The sequence below is a fragment of the Podarcis vaucheri genome (assembly GCF_965113315.1).
Source record: "Podarcis vaucheri genome assembly, chromosome: 1".
NCBI lineage: Eukaryota > Metazoa > Chordata > Lepidosauria > Squamata > Lacertidae > Podarcis > Podarcis vaucheri.
This window is the reverse complement of record NC_138759.1, coordinates 66361022-66378108: the sequence shown is the minus strand read 5'-3', so window position 1 is coordinate 66378108 and position 17087 is coordinate 66361022. Positions and strand designations below refer to the sequence as shown.

Sequence of the window (17087 nt, the reverse complement as noted above, 5' to 3'; positions counted from 1 at the left end):
GCTGTGTACAGGTGGCCCAAACCTTACATCAGGATTACATTCCGGGGGTTCAACACACAAAGGGGAAAAGTGTGTAAGGTGTGGCCATCCCTAACTTGCCGGGCTTTGGGAAGGTTGTGCAAGCTCTCGTAGGGTCTTTACCAGAGGCACCAGGTTGCCCCCAAAATTGAGGGGGCCTGGCACATAGCATGCGTGTGACACCACCCACAGGTTGCATGTGTGTGATGTCAAATGCACAACATGTGCACGCTGTTGCATTGCCTGGAGGGGGCCAAGTGCTCTGAAGGAGCCAGCTACTGGAGCTGCGATGCACAATGTGCGTGACATCACACACACGTGCCGGCCCACCTCAAAACTGCGGGCGTCTGGCCCTTTCGCAGCAACAGTTGAGGGGACTGAAGACACCTCAGCCCCCTAGAGCTGACTCACCTGGTTTTTATAAGATCTTGTGAGATAGAATCATAGAATCATAGAGTTGGAAGAGACCACAAGGGCCATCGAGTCCGACCCCCTGCCAAGCAGGAAAAATCTCTGGTGGTCCCTTCCAACTGTTCTCCATTTATTTAGTTTCCCACCACCCACACAAAGCTGCAATTGCATGACTAAATCAAGTGTAAGTTGTGGGTCTACTGTATATTCAAAGATCTAAAATTCATAATTATCTAATAGTGGTTGCCCAATACAAGTAGGCTTGTATTGTAATTAATACAAGTGGGCATCTTTCCTATTCAATTTTTTCGTAGTCCTGCCATAACATAGTGTTAGAGCACACACTTTAATTCAGTGTTATCTCCAGGAATAGCTAGGAAAAGACTCCTGTCTGAAACTCTGGAAACCACTACCAGTCAATCAGTGTGAAGACCATAATGAGCTAAATGGACCAATGGTCTGACTGTATAGGGCAGCTTACTTTGTTCTTATTGTATATCATCAACACTATGATTGAGGATCTACACTTTGGTGGCAAGAGCTTACTGATGTTAGGACACCCAGTGTTCACCTATGAACACGAACCTTAAATACCCAATATATAAAAAGGGAAATAAAAGCAAGATATGGTATGATTTGAAATTTTTTAAAGATGACAAAATGACACCAAAACTGCAGTCCTATAACTCTCTTTCTCTCTCTCCAAAGATAAGGAGTCAGAGGAGAAAATGAACTCCAAGTCTATACCATCAGTGATGACTCCAGATAGTTTGACCTTGGTTGATGATTTTTTGCTCACCATCATTCTTAGAAATCCAGTTGAGGTCTGGGTTTCCACTGGAGAACCTTTCTTGCCTTTGGATAGTAAGTCATGGAAGAAAATGATTTTTTTTATTGTTATGGCAGCACCTAAACTGGGGAAATTGTTATGCTGATATATCAATACATTGGCTAGGATCCAGACAGCTACTATTTTGACTATGCTTGATTTCTGGTTCCTTTCCATTGAATGCTCGACCACCCCTTAATACAAACTGTCTTTGAAACTGGTTCAAAGTGGTTTGCAATGCAGGCTGTGTACATTCTGTTCAAGAAGCGCTCTTGGGCACACAGAACTAGTTTCACAGTTGGGATCCAAAAAATAATAACTGTAAAATGAGAAATAATAAACAGGCTATTATCATGGACAAAAATACTACTGTTGCAAATTTTCTACAGAGACTTTCTTAAACTTTACAGTATTTTCAGAGAGAGTTCCTTATGAAGAAGCTTACATTTTAATTACATGTTTATAATTGGATCTATTTAACTTACTAACAGTATCTGGTTCTTTTAAAAAACTATTTGCTGAAACAGATCCAATTATGCTAACTGTTAATCTTTACAGACCTGCAGGTACAAAATCACTATGAAACAAACTGTAGTCAAAATAATGTGTATCTTGCGTTATTACAGCTTTGCAAAATGCAGAGAGGGAAGAACGACAAAAATGGTCAGAGAAAGATAAAATTCTGGCAGACCTAGATGCAATGAAGCACAAAATGAGACAACTACAAGGTCAGTATCTCAGAATTCAGGGTCAATGGCAGAATTCACTGTTATCGTGTTCTCTTCCCACAACATAATAAATAAGCACATTTAGCTTTATATTATCCCACATGGGGTTCATCCACAAAGCGCTTCTTTCTCAGGTGGTTCACTCTGGGCTATATATGCACAGTATATTATTGTTCTTTTCAGTTTGAGGCATTAAACTAACATTCCCCGAAAGGATAACATAGTGTAGGATTTCCTATGCCCATGCTAGTCTTTCCATCATGGGTACTGTGCAGTCTGGGCTTGGCCTGCAGTTCCCAAATCAGGGCTTTTGGTGGTCATGGAATTAACACAGACACAGTATAGTATGATTTGCAAGAAGTAAGATCAGGTACCTACCCCATGACTAAAATCACACGTTTGCAAGCACATTTGAACTGGAGCTTTTAGAAGGGATCATCCATACATATTTCATTCAGATTTTCACTTGATAAATCTTGTTACTTTATAAACTGTTTCTGAACATATGGGTTCAATGCTTCTGCCTCATCTCTGCTGAAGAATACATTGAGTTAGGGGTGGAAATGTTTTCTCAAATACATAGTCTTGTCCATATTGTTGACATGGAACATCATATTTTACATTATGCCTCTACAATTTGCTCTAGCTTATCTTAGCTACCCTGTGCAATTATTTATGAGGACAATAATTTAAGGCCTGAATAATCTGATGTTGTTGCTTTGACCCCCCCATCTGTTTTTAGAGGGAAGCTAAAATATATGTAGTTATCACTATGTGATAATTATATCATTGTGTTTAATTAAGCTTCACTCAGTAACTGTAGTTCTCTACCCTAGAATCTGGTTAGAAAACCTGTAATCCATAGATCTTAAATGGCAATTTAGCATGAAAGTGTGTGGGTCGGTGAGATATACAACAATAGATTATGAAGATACTCTATGTACACCAAGAATTACTTCCTCTAGAGGTTTCCTGTCACCACCCCTTCCCTGCTGCATCTCATCACTCCTGTCAGAAAAAAACTTGCTGGAGCATCAAATAGCCACCAGAAGACTTAGAGCCATTCAAATAAAACACTCTGATTTATTTACTTAAAGAATAACTCTTTGGGCCATCCTTGTTTTAGGGCGACGCATAGCAAAATCTAAAGCAGCCAGTTTGGTGCCCACTAAGAGCCCCCTCCAGCCTGTGGTTGTAGAAGGAGGCTGGACTGAGGAAACTCAAGAAGAGATGAGGCTCATGGAAACCATACAACATACAGAGGTATGGAAATGCACTTTCTGCTGGGTAGTTTGACTGACTACTAAGGCTGTCACATTCTATCAACATAAAAATTATGTAGTGACTACTTGAACCAACTCTTCATTCAAACTACAGCTCCTGTGATTAGGAGCAAGGTGAGAGTGGAATTGTTCATACTTTTCCATGGAAAGAGATGAAGAAATAAGAGCAGAATTGCTCTGGGCAGAGAAATTGGGTTCTTTGCTGAATATTTTGGCTACCATTTTTAACTTCCCACAAATATCCAAATGATTCCTGAGAGAAGCAAACTTTGCCTGCCACTGCTATGAGACTGCAGTTTTACCAGCAAGTTACTGGAGCAAGTTCAACATTCATTCCCAAAGGGATATTCCGTTCTTCAGACAGTAGAGTGGCTTCTGACTTCAACACATAATCACTATGTTGAACAGAGCAATGTAAAACATTTCTTTGAAGTACAAAACTATAAATGTAAGTTGAATGTACTTAATAAGGCATAGAATGTACTTACAACATATAAGAAATAGCTTATTTAATCATTATTAATTTAATAAAATATTTAAATACCAGCTTCTATGAAAACATCTTAAGGTAAAGGGATCCCTGACTCTTAGGTCCAGTCGCAGACGACTCTGTGGTTGTGGCACTCATCTGCTTTACTAGCCGAGGGAGCTGCCGTTTGTCCGCAGACAGCTTCCGGGTCTTGTGGCCAGCATGACTAAGCCGCTTCTGGCAAACCAGAGCAGTGCACGGAAACACCGTTTACCTTCCCACTGGAGCAGTACCTAATAAAACCCATTGAAGTACAATAACAACAAGGCCTGGTTCACATATCATGCTAAACCATAGTTAATAGTTTACTCGGTTTAAGATTAATGAGTCCCCAGTCAAAAGTCCCCACTTCACTCCTTTCACTCCTGGTTGCACCATATCAACAGCAGTGGACCACAAGCTTTGCCTTATTGTGTCATCCAAACCTAGGCATGTGATTTGATTCTCACAAAGCAAGTCACAAGCAGTAGCCAAGGCTTCTTCTTGCCTTACCCCTCACTGTTTGGGAGAAACAAACCACAAGGCCAGTCTTGGATGATATGACAAGCCAAGGCTTATTGGTTGTTGCTCCAGCAGAGCACATCCAGAGCACATCCAGGAGAAAGAACACAAACTATGGTTTGTGTTAAATCATAGTTAATAACTATGGTTTAATATGGTGGATTAATATATGAAAACAGCAGTATTAACAGACAGTGCAAATGTTACAACAAATGACTGGCATCAGTAGTCAGCAATATCTTCACTAATAGTACTATTTTAAAGATATTATCACACATGAACTTCATGACTTGTGTTTTATATTAGATGCACCTTTCAGAGCTTCAAGCATTACAATTCAAAAGAACTTCTCCATTTTCTCCTAAACTACTGGTGAAAAGTCACAGAGAGCTCTACAGGCAGCCAACAACTAAAAGAGTGTGGGCTTATGTGAATGGATTTACACCTGAGCAAGGAGCTTATGTCTGGGGGCAAACAATTGCAGAGGTAAAGCAGAAGAAATCTCTCATTCAAAATAGTGCTTCTAAAGACCATTGTATTTAGTGCCCACAAACCCAGGAATGAAAATGTGAGACATGGATGGAGTTTAAGGTCACGAATTTATTAGAGCCAAAAATCTTCAACCAAATAAGATACAAATATGTTGAGCCATGAAATCTGCACATTGGCTATTTCCCCCCAATATACGCAGAGCTTGGACATATTCAGTACTTTCTAATACATCTCCCATTTTGTTTTATTCCACCCCGTGCAAATTGTGAAGTCTCAATCCAGTTCTTGACTCTCAGGCAAAAGAATGCTTGGGTCCTATTCTACTAAGTTGTTGCGCTAGTGGAAGGCCACACAACAATTCCTGCTAGAACAGGACCTTCTCTCCTTCCCATGCCAGCCCCCATGCCCTCCCCAAAACTTCTCAAGAGGGTTTGGGAGCACCCCCAGAACAGAGACAGAGGGAAGAGAGGGGAGATTGTTCTTGCAAGCATGAATCTTTGTGCTGCTGGAATCTTAGCATGGCGTTGAATTTCACGCTTTGTCAATAGTAACAACAACAATAAAAATAATATTAGGAATAATAATAATAATAGGAATTCAAGACCATGTCCAACACATTGTATATGCATAACACTTGCCTTGAAATTAGCCTTACTTGGTATGCACCTCTGTTCTCACTAATGAATTGGAAGCCAGTATTTTCTAACCTGCAAGCTGAACTTGCAAACCAGCATGGACCATTGAATACTAATGCAGTTTTTATGTTTCAGCTACTTGACAGTTGTACAACTCAGCTAAAAATGCCACAACCTGCAAAGACATTATACACACCTGATGGTGAGCAGCTGCAGGCATGGGATGAAATAGAAAGAGACATGATTGTTTGTGTTTGCACAGGCCATCCCTTTATGAGCAGAAAAGGTACATTTTCCGAAGGATGTTTTTGTAGATAAGAGATATGTCTTATGTTTCTAAGAGATGGGTGGGCTGATCAAGAAGTCTGGATGGCAGCCATGGCCAGGTGTGATTAGCAAAACTCTCCCTGGCCATGTTTGATATGCACCTGACCAGATATATGTAGATGTAGATGTAGATGTAGATGTAGATGTAGATGTAGATGTAGATGTAGATATATAATGAATATGTTTGACTTAAGGGTTATTTTGAGTTGAAGCCCTTTTGTACTCCATTGATGACTCTAGAACACTTGCCACTGTCTATTTCCCCTTCACTTAACACAGAAGAAACACGACCAATGATTCAGGTCTGATAACAGTCACTATTATTTTTTTTAGTGATGGGGTATGTGGGTCTTGGGGAAAAAAGGAAATCCTAATCCCATGCCACCCCTATATATACTCAGCACAATATAAGATAATTTTGGTGCCCCACCACAAGTCCTCACCATAGCAAAAAGCAGTGGCAGAGAGGATTGTTCATAAAAGAGTAAGGCCCCATGTGATATATCTGCACCATAATTTTAATACACAATATTTTAATGCAGTCATGCACATAATTATTTCATTTATGAATCGCTTCCTATGAAGCATCTAAAAGTTATTTCACAAAACAATAAAAGTGTATATATATATATATATATATATAAACATAGTTAAAACAGTTAAAATGATTACATATGTGAAAATAATTTCAATCCAATACAGATCATGTCCAGGATTAAAACCTCCATTTAGAAAACTTGCTGGAAGAGGAAAGTCTTCAAGAGGCACTGAAAAGATAATAGGTGCCTTACTGATATGTAGCGAAGTATAGGTGCCACTACACAGTAAAGATCTGATTCCAACATCATGTGGAAGATGGCATCTGCAGGACGCCCCCTTTCAAAGAGTGCACTGATCAGTTGGGTATATGAGGGGAAAGACTTTTTTAGTATCCCGATCCCAAGCTTTGTAGGGCTTTGTATATCACTAGCACATATCAAATGTAGCTCAGTGGCTAACTGGCAAAATTAGGGGGGGGGGAATCCATGCAGATAAGGTGAACATTGACATTTCCAGGAGATTCCATTTGTATCTACATCCACGTCCTAGACTTCATGTCATTCCTAACAGTCCCAGTCCAGAAATAATCTACATCCATTGATTAATTCCAAACTAGAATCACCCAACCCTATTTCCATATCCAACTATTCTTATAACTTGTCCATAAACGAATATAAGACTTGAAACGTATGACAGTAACAACTTAAATTATACATTTGCATGTTGTAAGAGATTGGTAGACAAATAATTTTCAAAACTGAATTTTAAAACTGTTGTTTCAGCCATGAAACATGAATTGGAAGTTAGAGCTCTTTATGCCAGAATTCGGAAACAGCACGGTCCAGAATCTACCAACATTATTGTCTTACCATCAGAAAAAGTTACTGGGAAGGTTGTATCATAAAATTTAAATAATAGTACCGCATACTATATAATTGACTGTAAATTATGTTGTATTACTAGTAGTCATTGATAGCCTTATCCTCCATGAATTTATTTTATTCTTTTCTAAAGCCAACTGAGTCAGTGGCCATCATTGCCTCCTGTTAGAGTGAATTCCATGGTTAAGTGTGCGCTGTTTGAAAAAGTCATTCCTTCAGTCTGTCCTGAATCTTCCCACTTTCAGCTTAATTGGATTTCTCTTTGTTCTGGTTTCACCAGAAATGGAGAAAATCTCTCTATCCACTTTCTCCACATCTCTATCATGTCATGCCTCACTCGTCTTTTCTCTAAGCAAAAAAGCTCCTAATGTTTTGACTTTCACACATAGGGGAGTTGCTTGATCATTTTGCTTGCCCTTTCCCCCTACCTTTTCCAGCTCCACAGTTCCTTTTGGAGGCGGAGGCAACCAGAATTCTATGCGGTCTTCCGAGTGTGGTCTCGCCACAGCCATAAATGCAACATAGTTATTAGCAGATGGCGCAGAAGGCTCTTAGCTGAAACTGATTAAGGATTTCCCTTATGTCACTTCTGTTGCGAAGGAGATCTCATTGGGAGTAAATCATAGCTAGGAACTCCATTTCTGGAGCAGTTTTAAATATTTTAAAATAATTGGACAGAAACTGTATCTTCACTCAAAGAAAAAGAATCAAGGGAGAATCAAATGTCTGAAGTTAATTGTTGCAGGACTGTCAAAGCCACTAGAGGGGGAGTTTATTTCACTGACTTACTAGGTAAATTTTTAAAGACAAGTGATTATACAAATAGAGAATCTTTGAACAAAATTCTTTGTCCCTGACATTGTTGGTTAATATTTGTTGCCTTTAGCAAAAAGACTTTTTACACATAAGAAGTTCACAGTTAGTTCCATGTGGATAATTGGAAGGGGAAAAAAGCTTTCTTTACATCATTCCTCACAAATAGCACTTACTGAGAAGGTCTACAATCTACTCTCATAACTCTGTTCAGTGTGTGGAAACCTCATCCTGTAAACTAGGATACTTTACGTATAGTAAGCCATATATAAACTGACTAAATAAAATAATAAATAAAAACGATGACTAGTTACAAAATAACTTGAGCAAGCCAGTCCCTCTTTATTGTAAAATATGTCTAACTTTATTTTTCTATAAGCTGAATAATATATTATTTTCATAAATTAAATATGGGACTAAGGGACAATTCAGCTATTAGAATTTTGCTTGGATTATTTGCAATATCCTTTTCATGGAAAAATGTGTGCTATGGTAACACACAAGAATGGTGACTGATTCACACAGCCATATTTCTTTTTTAAAAAGTGGTGAGTTGGTGAAACCATACATGTGGCCAATCTTTTGATTGCTCTGATATGTGTTGATATTTACAGCTTGCTAACCTTGGAAACTTTCAGGTGAAACATGATCTTAACACATGTGAGATGTCTATTGAGGTATTTATATCACCACTATATCAGATTTGTGCCATCACCCATCCCTAACAGATCTGTCCAATTCAGAGAGTATTTTGGAGTTCAAAACATTTTCATGGCTCTGTTGTTGTGTTGATCCCCTAAATTAAATTATTCACACAGTGTATTTTCCCATTCACACAGGGACTAAAATCCCTCCTGCATCTTGAAATGTAACCTAGTCACTAAATAGGTCAGTCCTGTCAAGTAAATTTAGTACTTGCTCTTACCAATGCATCTTTTAAAAATATTATCTAAAATAGATTCTATGGATCATAGGGCTTCTTGATAAGAATTGAATACCACTCAATTATCTAAATACCTGATTATGTCAAATGTCTTCTAGCCTCCCCAATTTTTAATAAAGTTAGTAATTTCCGGTCATTGTACCTTATTGATTTGAATCAATTATTTCATTCCACACACCCCTTTAATATCAGCAGGACTCCTTTTTATCATTAAGCTGACGTGCCACCAAACATCTCTGATCCTGGCAGCTTTCTCTGAGAAATGTAATTTCTGCTGCTATGGAAACATTAAGGTGATGCAAATGAAAATCAGGAGTGACAAACCAATGACCATACTATGTACAGGGTGTCCTCTGGAGAATTTGCCAGTCTGCACATCTCATAGGAAGGTTTTTCCTTAAACAGTTTTTTAAAATCCGTAATTAAAATGTTGACTTAATAGAGAGCTTTCTTGCACGTTGTTTTAAAAACAAAACAAAAACAATTGACTCTGTGACTGTTTTCCTTCTTTCCTTCCTTCTTTGTCTACATCACTGCTATCATTGTCTTGTTAGAAATTGATTGTGTTGAACTAGTAGAGTCTCACTTCACTTCTGGTTTTAAAATTCCAACTAAAAATTGTGGATCTATTTTGTTCCTTCAGCATCATTGAAAAAGAACTTTGCCTTGGTTAACAACTTTGTCAATTGTGGGCCAAACAACTGATGACGTTAATAACATGGTTTGCCTCTGAGTGCAATGCAGGGGCCCTATACAAAATGGAACCGTGGCATGGAGTTAGGGAGACTGCAACCCTGGGTTCCTCATGTGGTCTCACTCACAATCAGGGGTCCCATGGCTGCTATTTGCATGAGAGTTCCCCACCCCATGCAAATAGCCGTTATGGAGAACCCAATCTTGATTGGGACTGGAGGGCAAAAGGTTAAAGCTCTCCAAGCATTCACATCACACACTGGCTATTTGTGAAAGAAAAATGCTGTTCTCAAGGGATAATCACATTATTTACATCATGTGTAAAAGGTGTATACACATTTACTGATTAAACAGACAAAAAGGAAACAGGTGCATGCAACTATAGCCAATTGAGCCCCATATTCCTGGTCTGGAGAGCCTTGTTCTTCCATCACCTTCACCATGCTGAGGTCACATGTACCAAGTTGGTATCAGATCTGCTGGCCTCCTTCACATTCCTGTGTCTCTGTACTAGTCCCTACACCCCTGCATGGTAGAAAGTAGACCTTATCCATTGCCAGTTCCATTGCATTCAGCGTGCTGGAGCATGAGAGAATGTGAGAGGGGACCCACCACCCTCTCTCCTCCTCCTGCTGCTGCTGCTGCTTTCTTTCCATTCTCTGCAACACCAGAGACTATGCCACTCCTCCCTTTTTCACGTCTCTGAGTCTATATTACAAGGTACAGCAAGCTGCAGACAGTAAGAGATTAATGAAGAGCATCAGCAAGCGGAATCAAGAAATGTTCTTGATTATTTTAATGGCAGAGGGAGGGTGATTGCAGGCCCTGTAGCTGCACTGAAGAGGAGGCTATTTATTTTGGGTACCATAATCTCTGGATAGGCTATTGAAGGGGGAATAATAATAATAATAATAATAATAATAATAATAATAATAATTATATACCCTGCCCATCTGGCTGGGTTTATTCTGAGGGAATAAATGGATGTGTGTGAGAGTGAGAGTGAGTCAAAGACAAAATGGGGGCTTGGGGTTAGCTCTGGGATTGTCCACTTTTGATTTTGGCTTCAAGCACTGGTAGTATGTGTCCCAAACTACTTTTTCCTTACTTGGAGAGCCAGTGTGGTGTAGTGGTTAAGAACGGTAGTCACGTAATCTGGGTAACCGGGTTCGTGTCTCCGCTCCTCCACATGCAGCTGCTGGGTGACCTTGGGCCAGTCACACTTCCTGAAGTCTCTCAGCCCCACTCACCTCACAGAGTGTTTGTTGTGGGGGAGGAAGGGAAAGGAGAATGTTAGCCGCTTTGAGACTCCTTAAAGGGAGTGAAAGGCGGGGTATCAAATCCAAACTCTTCTTCTTCTTCCTCAATGGAACGTGGCTATCAATTAAAAAAAAAAGCCTCAACTTTAAAAAGGTTGCCCCTGTCCCAGAAGACTGCAAAACCAGGAAGACACTTGAGATCCATCATATGAAGCTGCTTAGCTTGGTGGATCAGCAGTTGCTGTACTTTGTCTCTCTGTATGTGGAAGCTCTGTATTAAGTCATGCTGTGAATGCATTCAAGCATTCAAAACATGCAGGGCAGAAGAAGTGCAAGTAAGGCCAAGCACACTGGAGAATTTAATGTCTTATGTTCCCTTGAAAAAGCTCAGTGTGCAAAAATGACCCTGGGAAGGAAATATTTTAAATAAAAAATTACTGCAGGACATGCAGCAGAATAGTTTTAGACAGTATGACTGAAGTCTTGGCAACATCATGATTCCTGTGAATTTCTTTTTTTAAAAAACTGCAGCAATATTAATAGTGACTTTTAAAAATATATACAGGTCAACACAAATGGCAGTCTTCTGGCTCTTACATGCAGAACTGATCAGTATTCCAGCGACTAGGTAAGTAGTCACTGACGTTAAAAAAATCTAGTTATTTTAGCCAGTGCCAACTCAGACTCATGAGGCATTCCATCCCTTTCAATAAATGTCACTAAATCACAAGTAAATGTTCTTATAATGTTTTAACTTGCTATTCAATTGATATCACTTGTATTATCCTATAGGTTTGGACCTCTGTATTTCCTAAACAGCACCAGTTTTAAAATCATTCCTTATTTTGCCATTTCTGTAGTCACTTCCAATGCAGCCAGTTTGAATTGCATTGGTAGGAAGTGATGTTGCTGCTCCCCAATTAAGAATGTATCTTCCTTTAGAGAAGTGACCATTCCTAACCCCACACATTTTCCAGGAGAGCTGCATTGGGGTGGGGTCGGGACAAACATTTAACGTATCTTGGCACAATCTGGCACAGAGTCAAGCATGTTTAAAGCCATGGTCTATAATGCACTTAATTCTGCTAGTTTGTGACCAGTGGTGTGTGTGTGTGCTATTACACAAGGGTTCAATCTTTCACAGAATGCATGGAACTTGCATTGCAGCAATGCTAGTAGGAATACCACCCACCACCATTTTTTTTAAAAAAATGGGGGGACGGACGTTATAAATAATTCAGAAATTAAATTAAAAGGAAAAAAATCCTATGTAAAAATCGCATAGAAAAGTTGTTTGCTCTCTGGTGCCATCTGGTGTTGCATGCTTATAACGCATTCAAAGCATTGCTTTTTGACTAATGTAGCTGAGTCCTTGGTTTAGCTCTGCGAGCCTTTGCTGCTAATGCATTTTAGTGTTGCTAAAATGTGTTTGGTTGGTATCCGGATTAGTTAACAAATGTTAATGGTTTCAGATGCATCATGTATTTTTCTGTCCCCTCAGTGACCTTTGGAGAGTGACAGCCAGAGACTAATCCATGCCAGGCAGACCACAGCTTATGCAGACAATTCTGTTTAATGAATGCCAGGGACTGCAGTCGATAAACAATAGCTCCTTTCCTATTAGTCTTTATTCAGGATCACATTTTACAGTCGACTCTGGGATCTGCCCCATGATGATAAATTCCAGAGCCTAGAAGCCTACACTCCCAGTCTGGTCAGGATAGCATGGTTGCCCCCTACACAGGTGCCCTCTGTTCAGTTCTGCACCCAGATGGACCCACCACAGAACTACTTTCTCCCTCCACTATCCTCATCTTCTGCCCATGCATTCTATTTTTATCAAGAATTCAGGAACCAAGCCTACTTGAGTGTAGTAAAGTGGGTGGTAATCTATGTATTCGCACCGAGTTCTCTGACCATCAGTCCAAAAAATATACCATAGTAGTTGAACAATCTCCACCTATTTCTGACTCACAATTTTACGTACGTCTGTAAATGCACTGAGCTTTCGCTAACTGGTAATATCTCCCTTAGTTAAGCAGTGAAACCAATAACATTCTCATCCATAAAGTCCTAGCTTCACTCCTGCTTTTACAGCACTGCCTCAAAGGAACTGTAAGCACCTCATATAACCATTCAGTGGAATGTGTGCTGGGGAGATGCGGGTTGGGGAAGTTCAGCTTGCAAGCTGTTCCAGGCCATATACTTGGACCGTAACCTGACCACAATTAAGTGTCGCTCCAATTTTACAGTTTGCGTGTAAAAAGAGCCATCCACTTTTATCCTTTTGTCAAGTTTTATTTCTTGTAGCTATGGACAATGTTCAATGTCAAAAAGGAGGAACCTGAAATATTAAAGGCGGACAGTGAGTTCCAGAATTAAGCTTTTTGCTGGTTAGCAAATTGCTTTGAGAAATATGGATGTAGGAACCCCACAAGAAATAGCTATATTTTCTTTTAATGTTGTTGACCATAGACTCTCTTACATCTATGGATTTTCCCAGAATAAAGGCGGAATCTCTCCCAAGCAGTCTATCTCAACTGTGTTTTACATCCCTTTTGCTCTGCTGGAACAGCCAACAGCATTTAACATGACACCTGTTTTTTTTTAAGGGAACATCATAACACTTCCTGGTATTTTGCACCATATCATTAAAGATCACTAAACTTTTTCTTTGCTGTTCCTGTCTCTTTTTAATGTCTGCCTTTTCTTGCTAACAGTAAAGACCAATATTAATGGAAAACCCATTAAAAAAAACTATTATCCAATGAAGAAAAAGTGAATGCACTCAAGTGTAAAAGGAAGACTTATCGATCAATTTCTAGCTAAACTTGGCTTGCCTGACACTTTGCAACAGTGGAATGTGTTTTTATTGCATGGCCAGGTAGTTCAGATTTCCGGTCATTTTTAGTAAAGACCCTTTTTATAACGTGGATAAAATTTTATCACAGAGCTATGAAAAGAAAATTAGGCTTCATAAGTCACATAGGACCTTGAAGAAACTGCTTCTATAAATTTTTTAAACATTATCAAACTTAATGCACCTGTTCTGACAAATTAGTGTTTATCTTCCCCCTCCCGTAATTAACTAACGGATTTCCTTTTCCCCCCTCTCCTTTTTCCCATAAAAGAAGAAATTCTTTGGCTATCGGTGAATATTACCAGAAAACCGAAATCTTATCTGCAGATTTTAATTAATCGAAGATATAAGTTGAATAGATTTTTGTGGTCGTTTCAACAACATGCCCACACTGGCTTATGTAAAATGTACAATGACAATATTTCATTGAGTTGACTTTTCTCTGACCTCTGCACAATATACTGGTTTTGGGAAATCAGTTAGTATGTGCAGCAGTTTTGAATGTCCTGGAAATGCTGAGCAAAAAGGAGACGTATATCTTATGCCACATGAAATAACCAGAATTTGATGTTGTGTTCTCAGTGGTTTCTGAGCTACATGTATTAGTGTCACCTCTCAAAATAAATCAGCAATTTGAAGGTTATGGCTATTTAAAATAACTTTTAGTGCCTCTTAAGTACTTATGTAATTATAAGTTATCATTTAAATTACAAACGATTGTTATGTATTTTGGAGATCTATATTTCTGTCTGAATCTTTTGAAACAATTTATAATATTCCAATTACAGTTTGTCATAAAAATCCTATAAAACAGTAAAGTTATTTTTAGAGCTATCTCTGGATTCAGTGTCCTTCATAATAAAAAGTTTTGACTGAAACTACATGCATTCAATGATCCATATGATTAGAGGGAACAAAAAGGACCCCATTAAATGCAATAGACAGCAGCAATCTGTGCAAGCAAAGGATTTGGCTCTGCCTTTGAAATTAATGGAGGAATTCATTTTAGGCAGCTGTGCAACTGAATTTCTGCTCCTGGAATAGAAAAAAAAGCAGCCCAATACAATCTTACAAAAATATGTGTTTGTTAGAACATATACTTTGAATACAGAAAGTCCCATGTTCCATTCTTTGGAATCTAAGTTAAAAGGGATCAGACAGCAGGAGATGGGAGCCAAAAACTCAGCTTGATGGACAGAGAATTTGACCTGCTCTGAGTCAGCTCTTACATTCTTAAATGAGGGCTCGTAGCAAAACTATATGGCTAGAGTTATATGGTGACAAAGAATGCTTTTTATATCAATCACCTCATATTTTCATGAATTTGAGAAGGCTTCCATCTGACCACATTCTCTTTTTGAAGCCTGCTGCATCAATAATACAATGCCTCGCTTGGTTGGAAGGTTCTAAAGGCTTTCTGGTTGAGGGAAGGGGATGAAGAGAGATATTAATACAGTGGTACTTCGGGTTAAGAACTTAATTCGTTCTGGAGTTCTATTCTTAACCTGAAATTGTTCTTAACCTGAGGTACCACTTTAGCTAATGGGGCCTTCGGCTGCCGCCACACAAATTCTGTTCTCATCTTGAAGCAAAGTTCTTAACCCGAGGTACTATTTCTGGGTTAGCAGAGTCTGTAACCTGAAGTGTCTGTAACCCAAGGTACCACTGTAGTTATTGTCCTGAATATAAAAGTGCTTTGGCTGGAGGAGCAAGTTCTCCTGTTTGTGCTATCAAGTGTGATTTAAGTAGAAATAAATCAATAAACTAGAGATGCCATGTTTTCATTAAAATGGCATTTGATCTCATTAGTTTACATTATGATGAAAGTGCAGGGGATGTATTAGCCCAGTCACTCAAGTGGGAACAAATTTGTTTTCATTCCTGGCATTCTGCAACTGGTTATTTCTAGAAATAAATTTCTAAAGTGGAGCACTCCTGCTTTGCAGAGAAGGATCAAAAGATGGAGGAGCAACAGTTCAGTGACAGACCATATGTTTACATGTGGAAAGTCCCAGGTTCATAGGAAGATAGGAAGCTGGCTTATATTGAGTCAGATCTACTCAATCGATCTCAGCGTTGTCTATGCCAGGGGTAGGGACTCCTCCAAAGATCCCAGCTTTGGCCTGCAAGATCATGTTTCACAAACCACACCTGCCATCAACTGACATCATTGGACGATGTCATCTGATGAGCGGGGTTCAATCCTGCCAAGTGCTGCTTCGCCAGTTTGTTCCCTGGCTGCAGGATTGCGTTCTGCAGTCACCAGCTTCAAAGTGGGATCCAAAATGAATCTTGTGGTTGTGTGTGCAAACCCTTAATAAAAATGTTAGATAAAATTTGTGAGCGTCTAAACCTAGCAGCAGAACGTTGCTGAAGTTGCTGGCCTCTTACATATTTTTTGTAACCTTAGGCTTTTCTGCCTTGCAACTTCACATCTGGAAATGCCGAATCCAACTTAAAATATTATTAAGTTGTTTCAAATGCAACTCTCACCACTAGGTGGTGCCTTATCTCACCTAAATCCCTATGTCTAGCTAAATACTATTAATATTATAAAGGTATTTTTTGCCACACACCCATTTTTTCAAATATACTAAATGAAATGAAGGAATACAGAATGGGGTGGGGAAAAATTCTTTCCAGGAAAATAAGGATTTGCTCTAAGCCTTACTGCAGTATGTGTGGATATAGGATTGCCATTTATAAGCCCTTTCTCTTTTCCAGCATTTATCTTTTTAAAAAAATAAAAATAAAATCAAAATTTGAAACCTTGTTAGAATGTCAGAAGTTTGCAGATGGGGGGGGGGACTCAGAAAGAAAAAAATATGGTACACCTTTCCAAATCCCAGGACTCCCACTCTCAATAAATTGAAGACAATATTAAACCATATGTAGCAGTTCTTATATACCATCAGTTGTCAACTTCCTTCCACAACATAATACATTGTTCTATTATCATCAGATTTTAAAGAACTGAATTGCCCCCCATGAGCTTGGCGTGGACCACAGCCCTGCCACATGGCAGCTTGGAGAGATGTTGTGGGGCATGCAGACATGGGCATAGCCAGGATTTTTGTTGGGAGGGGGGCAGGCCTTTTCTTAGGGGGCAGAACCTCAGTTAGCTATGTATTTTTATTGATTTTTAGTGATTTAGGGGGGCAGCTGCCCCCTCTGGCTATGCCCATGGATGCTGATTTCTGCGCCAGCCAAGACATTCTGCGCCAACTCAGCCCTCAGGTGCCCTCAGTACAATCATTTAGGTACCATGCAAGAACATTTCAGGATTTTAAAGAACTTTTAAAGCATTTTTAACTTGGAGTAGTCTTTATTTTTTGATTGCTGCTG

At 39.2% G+C, this 17087-nt stretch overlaps 1 protein-coding gene across 7 annotated transcripts in view; it reads left to right on the top strand.

Annotated features, from left to right (window-relative positions):
- DCDC1 (doublecortin domain containing 1) overlaps positions 1–14540 on the top strand; it is a 250032-nt gene extending 235492 nt beyond the window's left edge. For 3 of the 7 annotated variants that reach the window (XM_082218872.1, XM_082218867.1, XM_082218871.1), the window contains exons 33-40: positions 1138–1293; positions 1885–1986; positions 3113–3249; positions 4606–4785; positions 5562–5712; positions 7076–7185; positions 11448–11510; positions 12384–14540. In XM_082218872.1, the coding sequence (XP_082074998.1) occupies positions 1138–1293; positions 1885–1986; positions 3113–3249; positions 4606–4785; positions 5562–5712; positions 7076–7185; positions 11448–11510 (899 nt within the window). In that variant the 3' untranslated portion in view covers positions 12384–14540. Of the gene's footprint in view, positions 1–1137; positions 1294–1884; positions 1987–3112; positions 3250–4605; positions 4786–5561; positions 5713–7075; positions 7186–11447; positions 11511–11674; positions 12083–12383 lie in introns of those variants that run through there. The other 4 variants (XM_082218870.1, XM_082218869.1, XM_082218868.1 and 1 more) reach the window with 4 other exon arrangements.
- The last annotated feature ends 2547 nt before the right edge of the window (positions 14541–17087 follow it).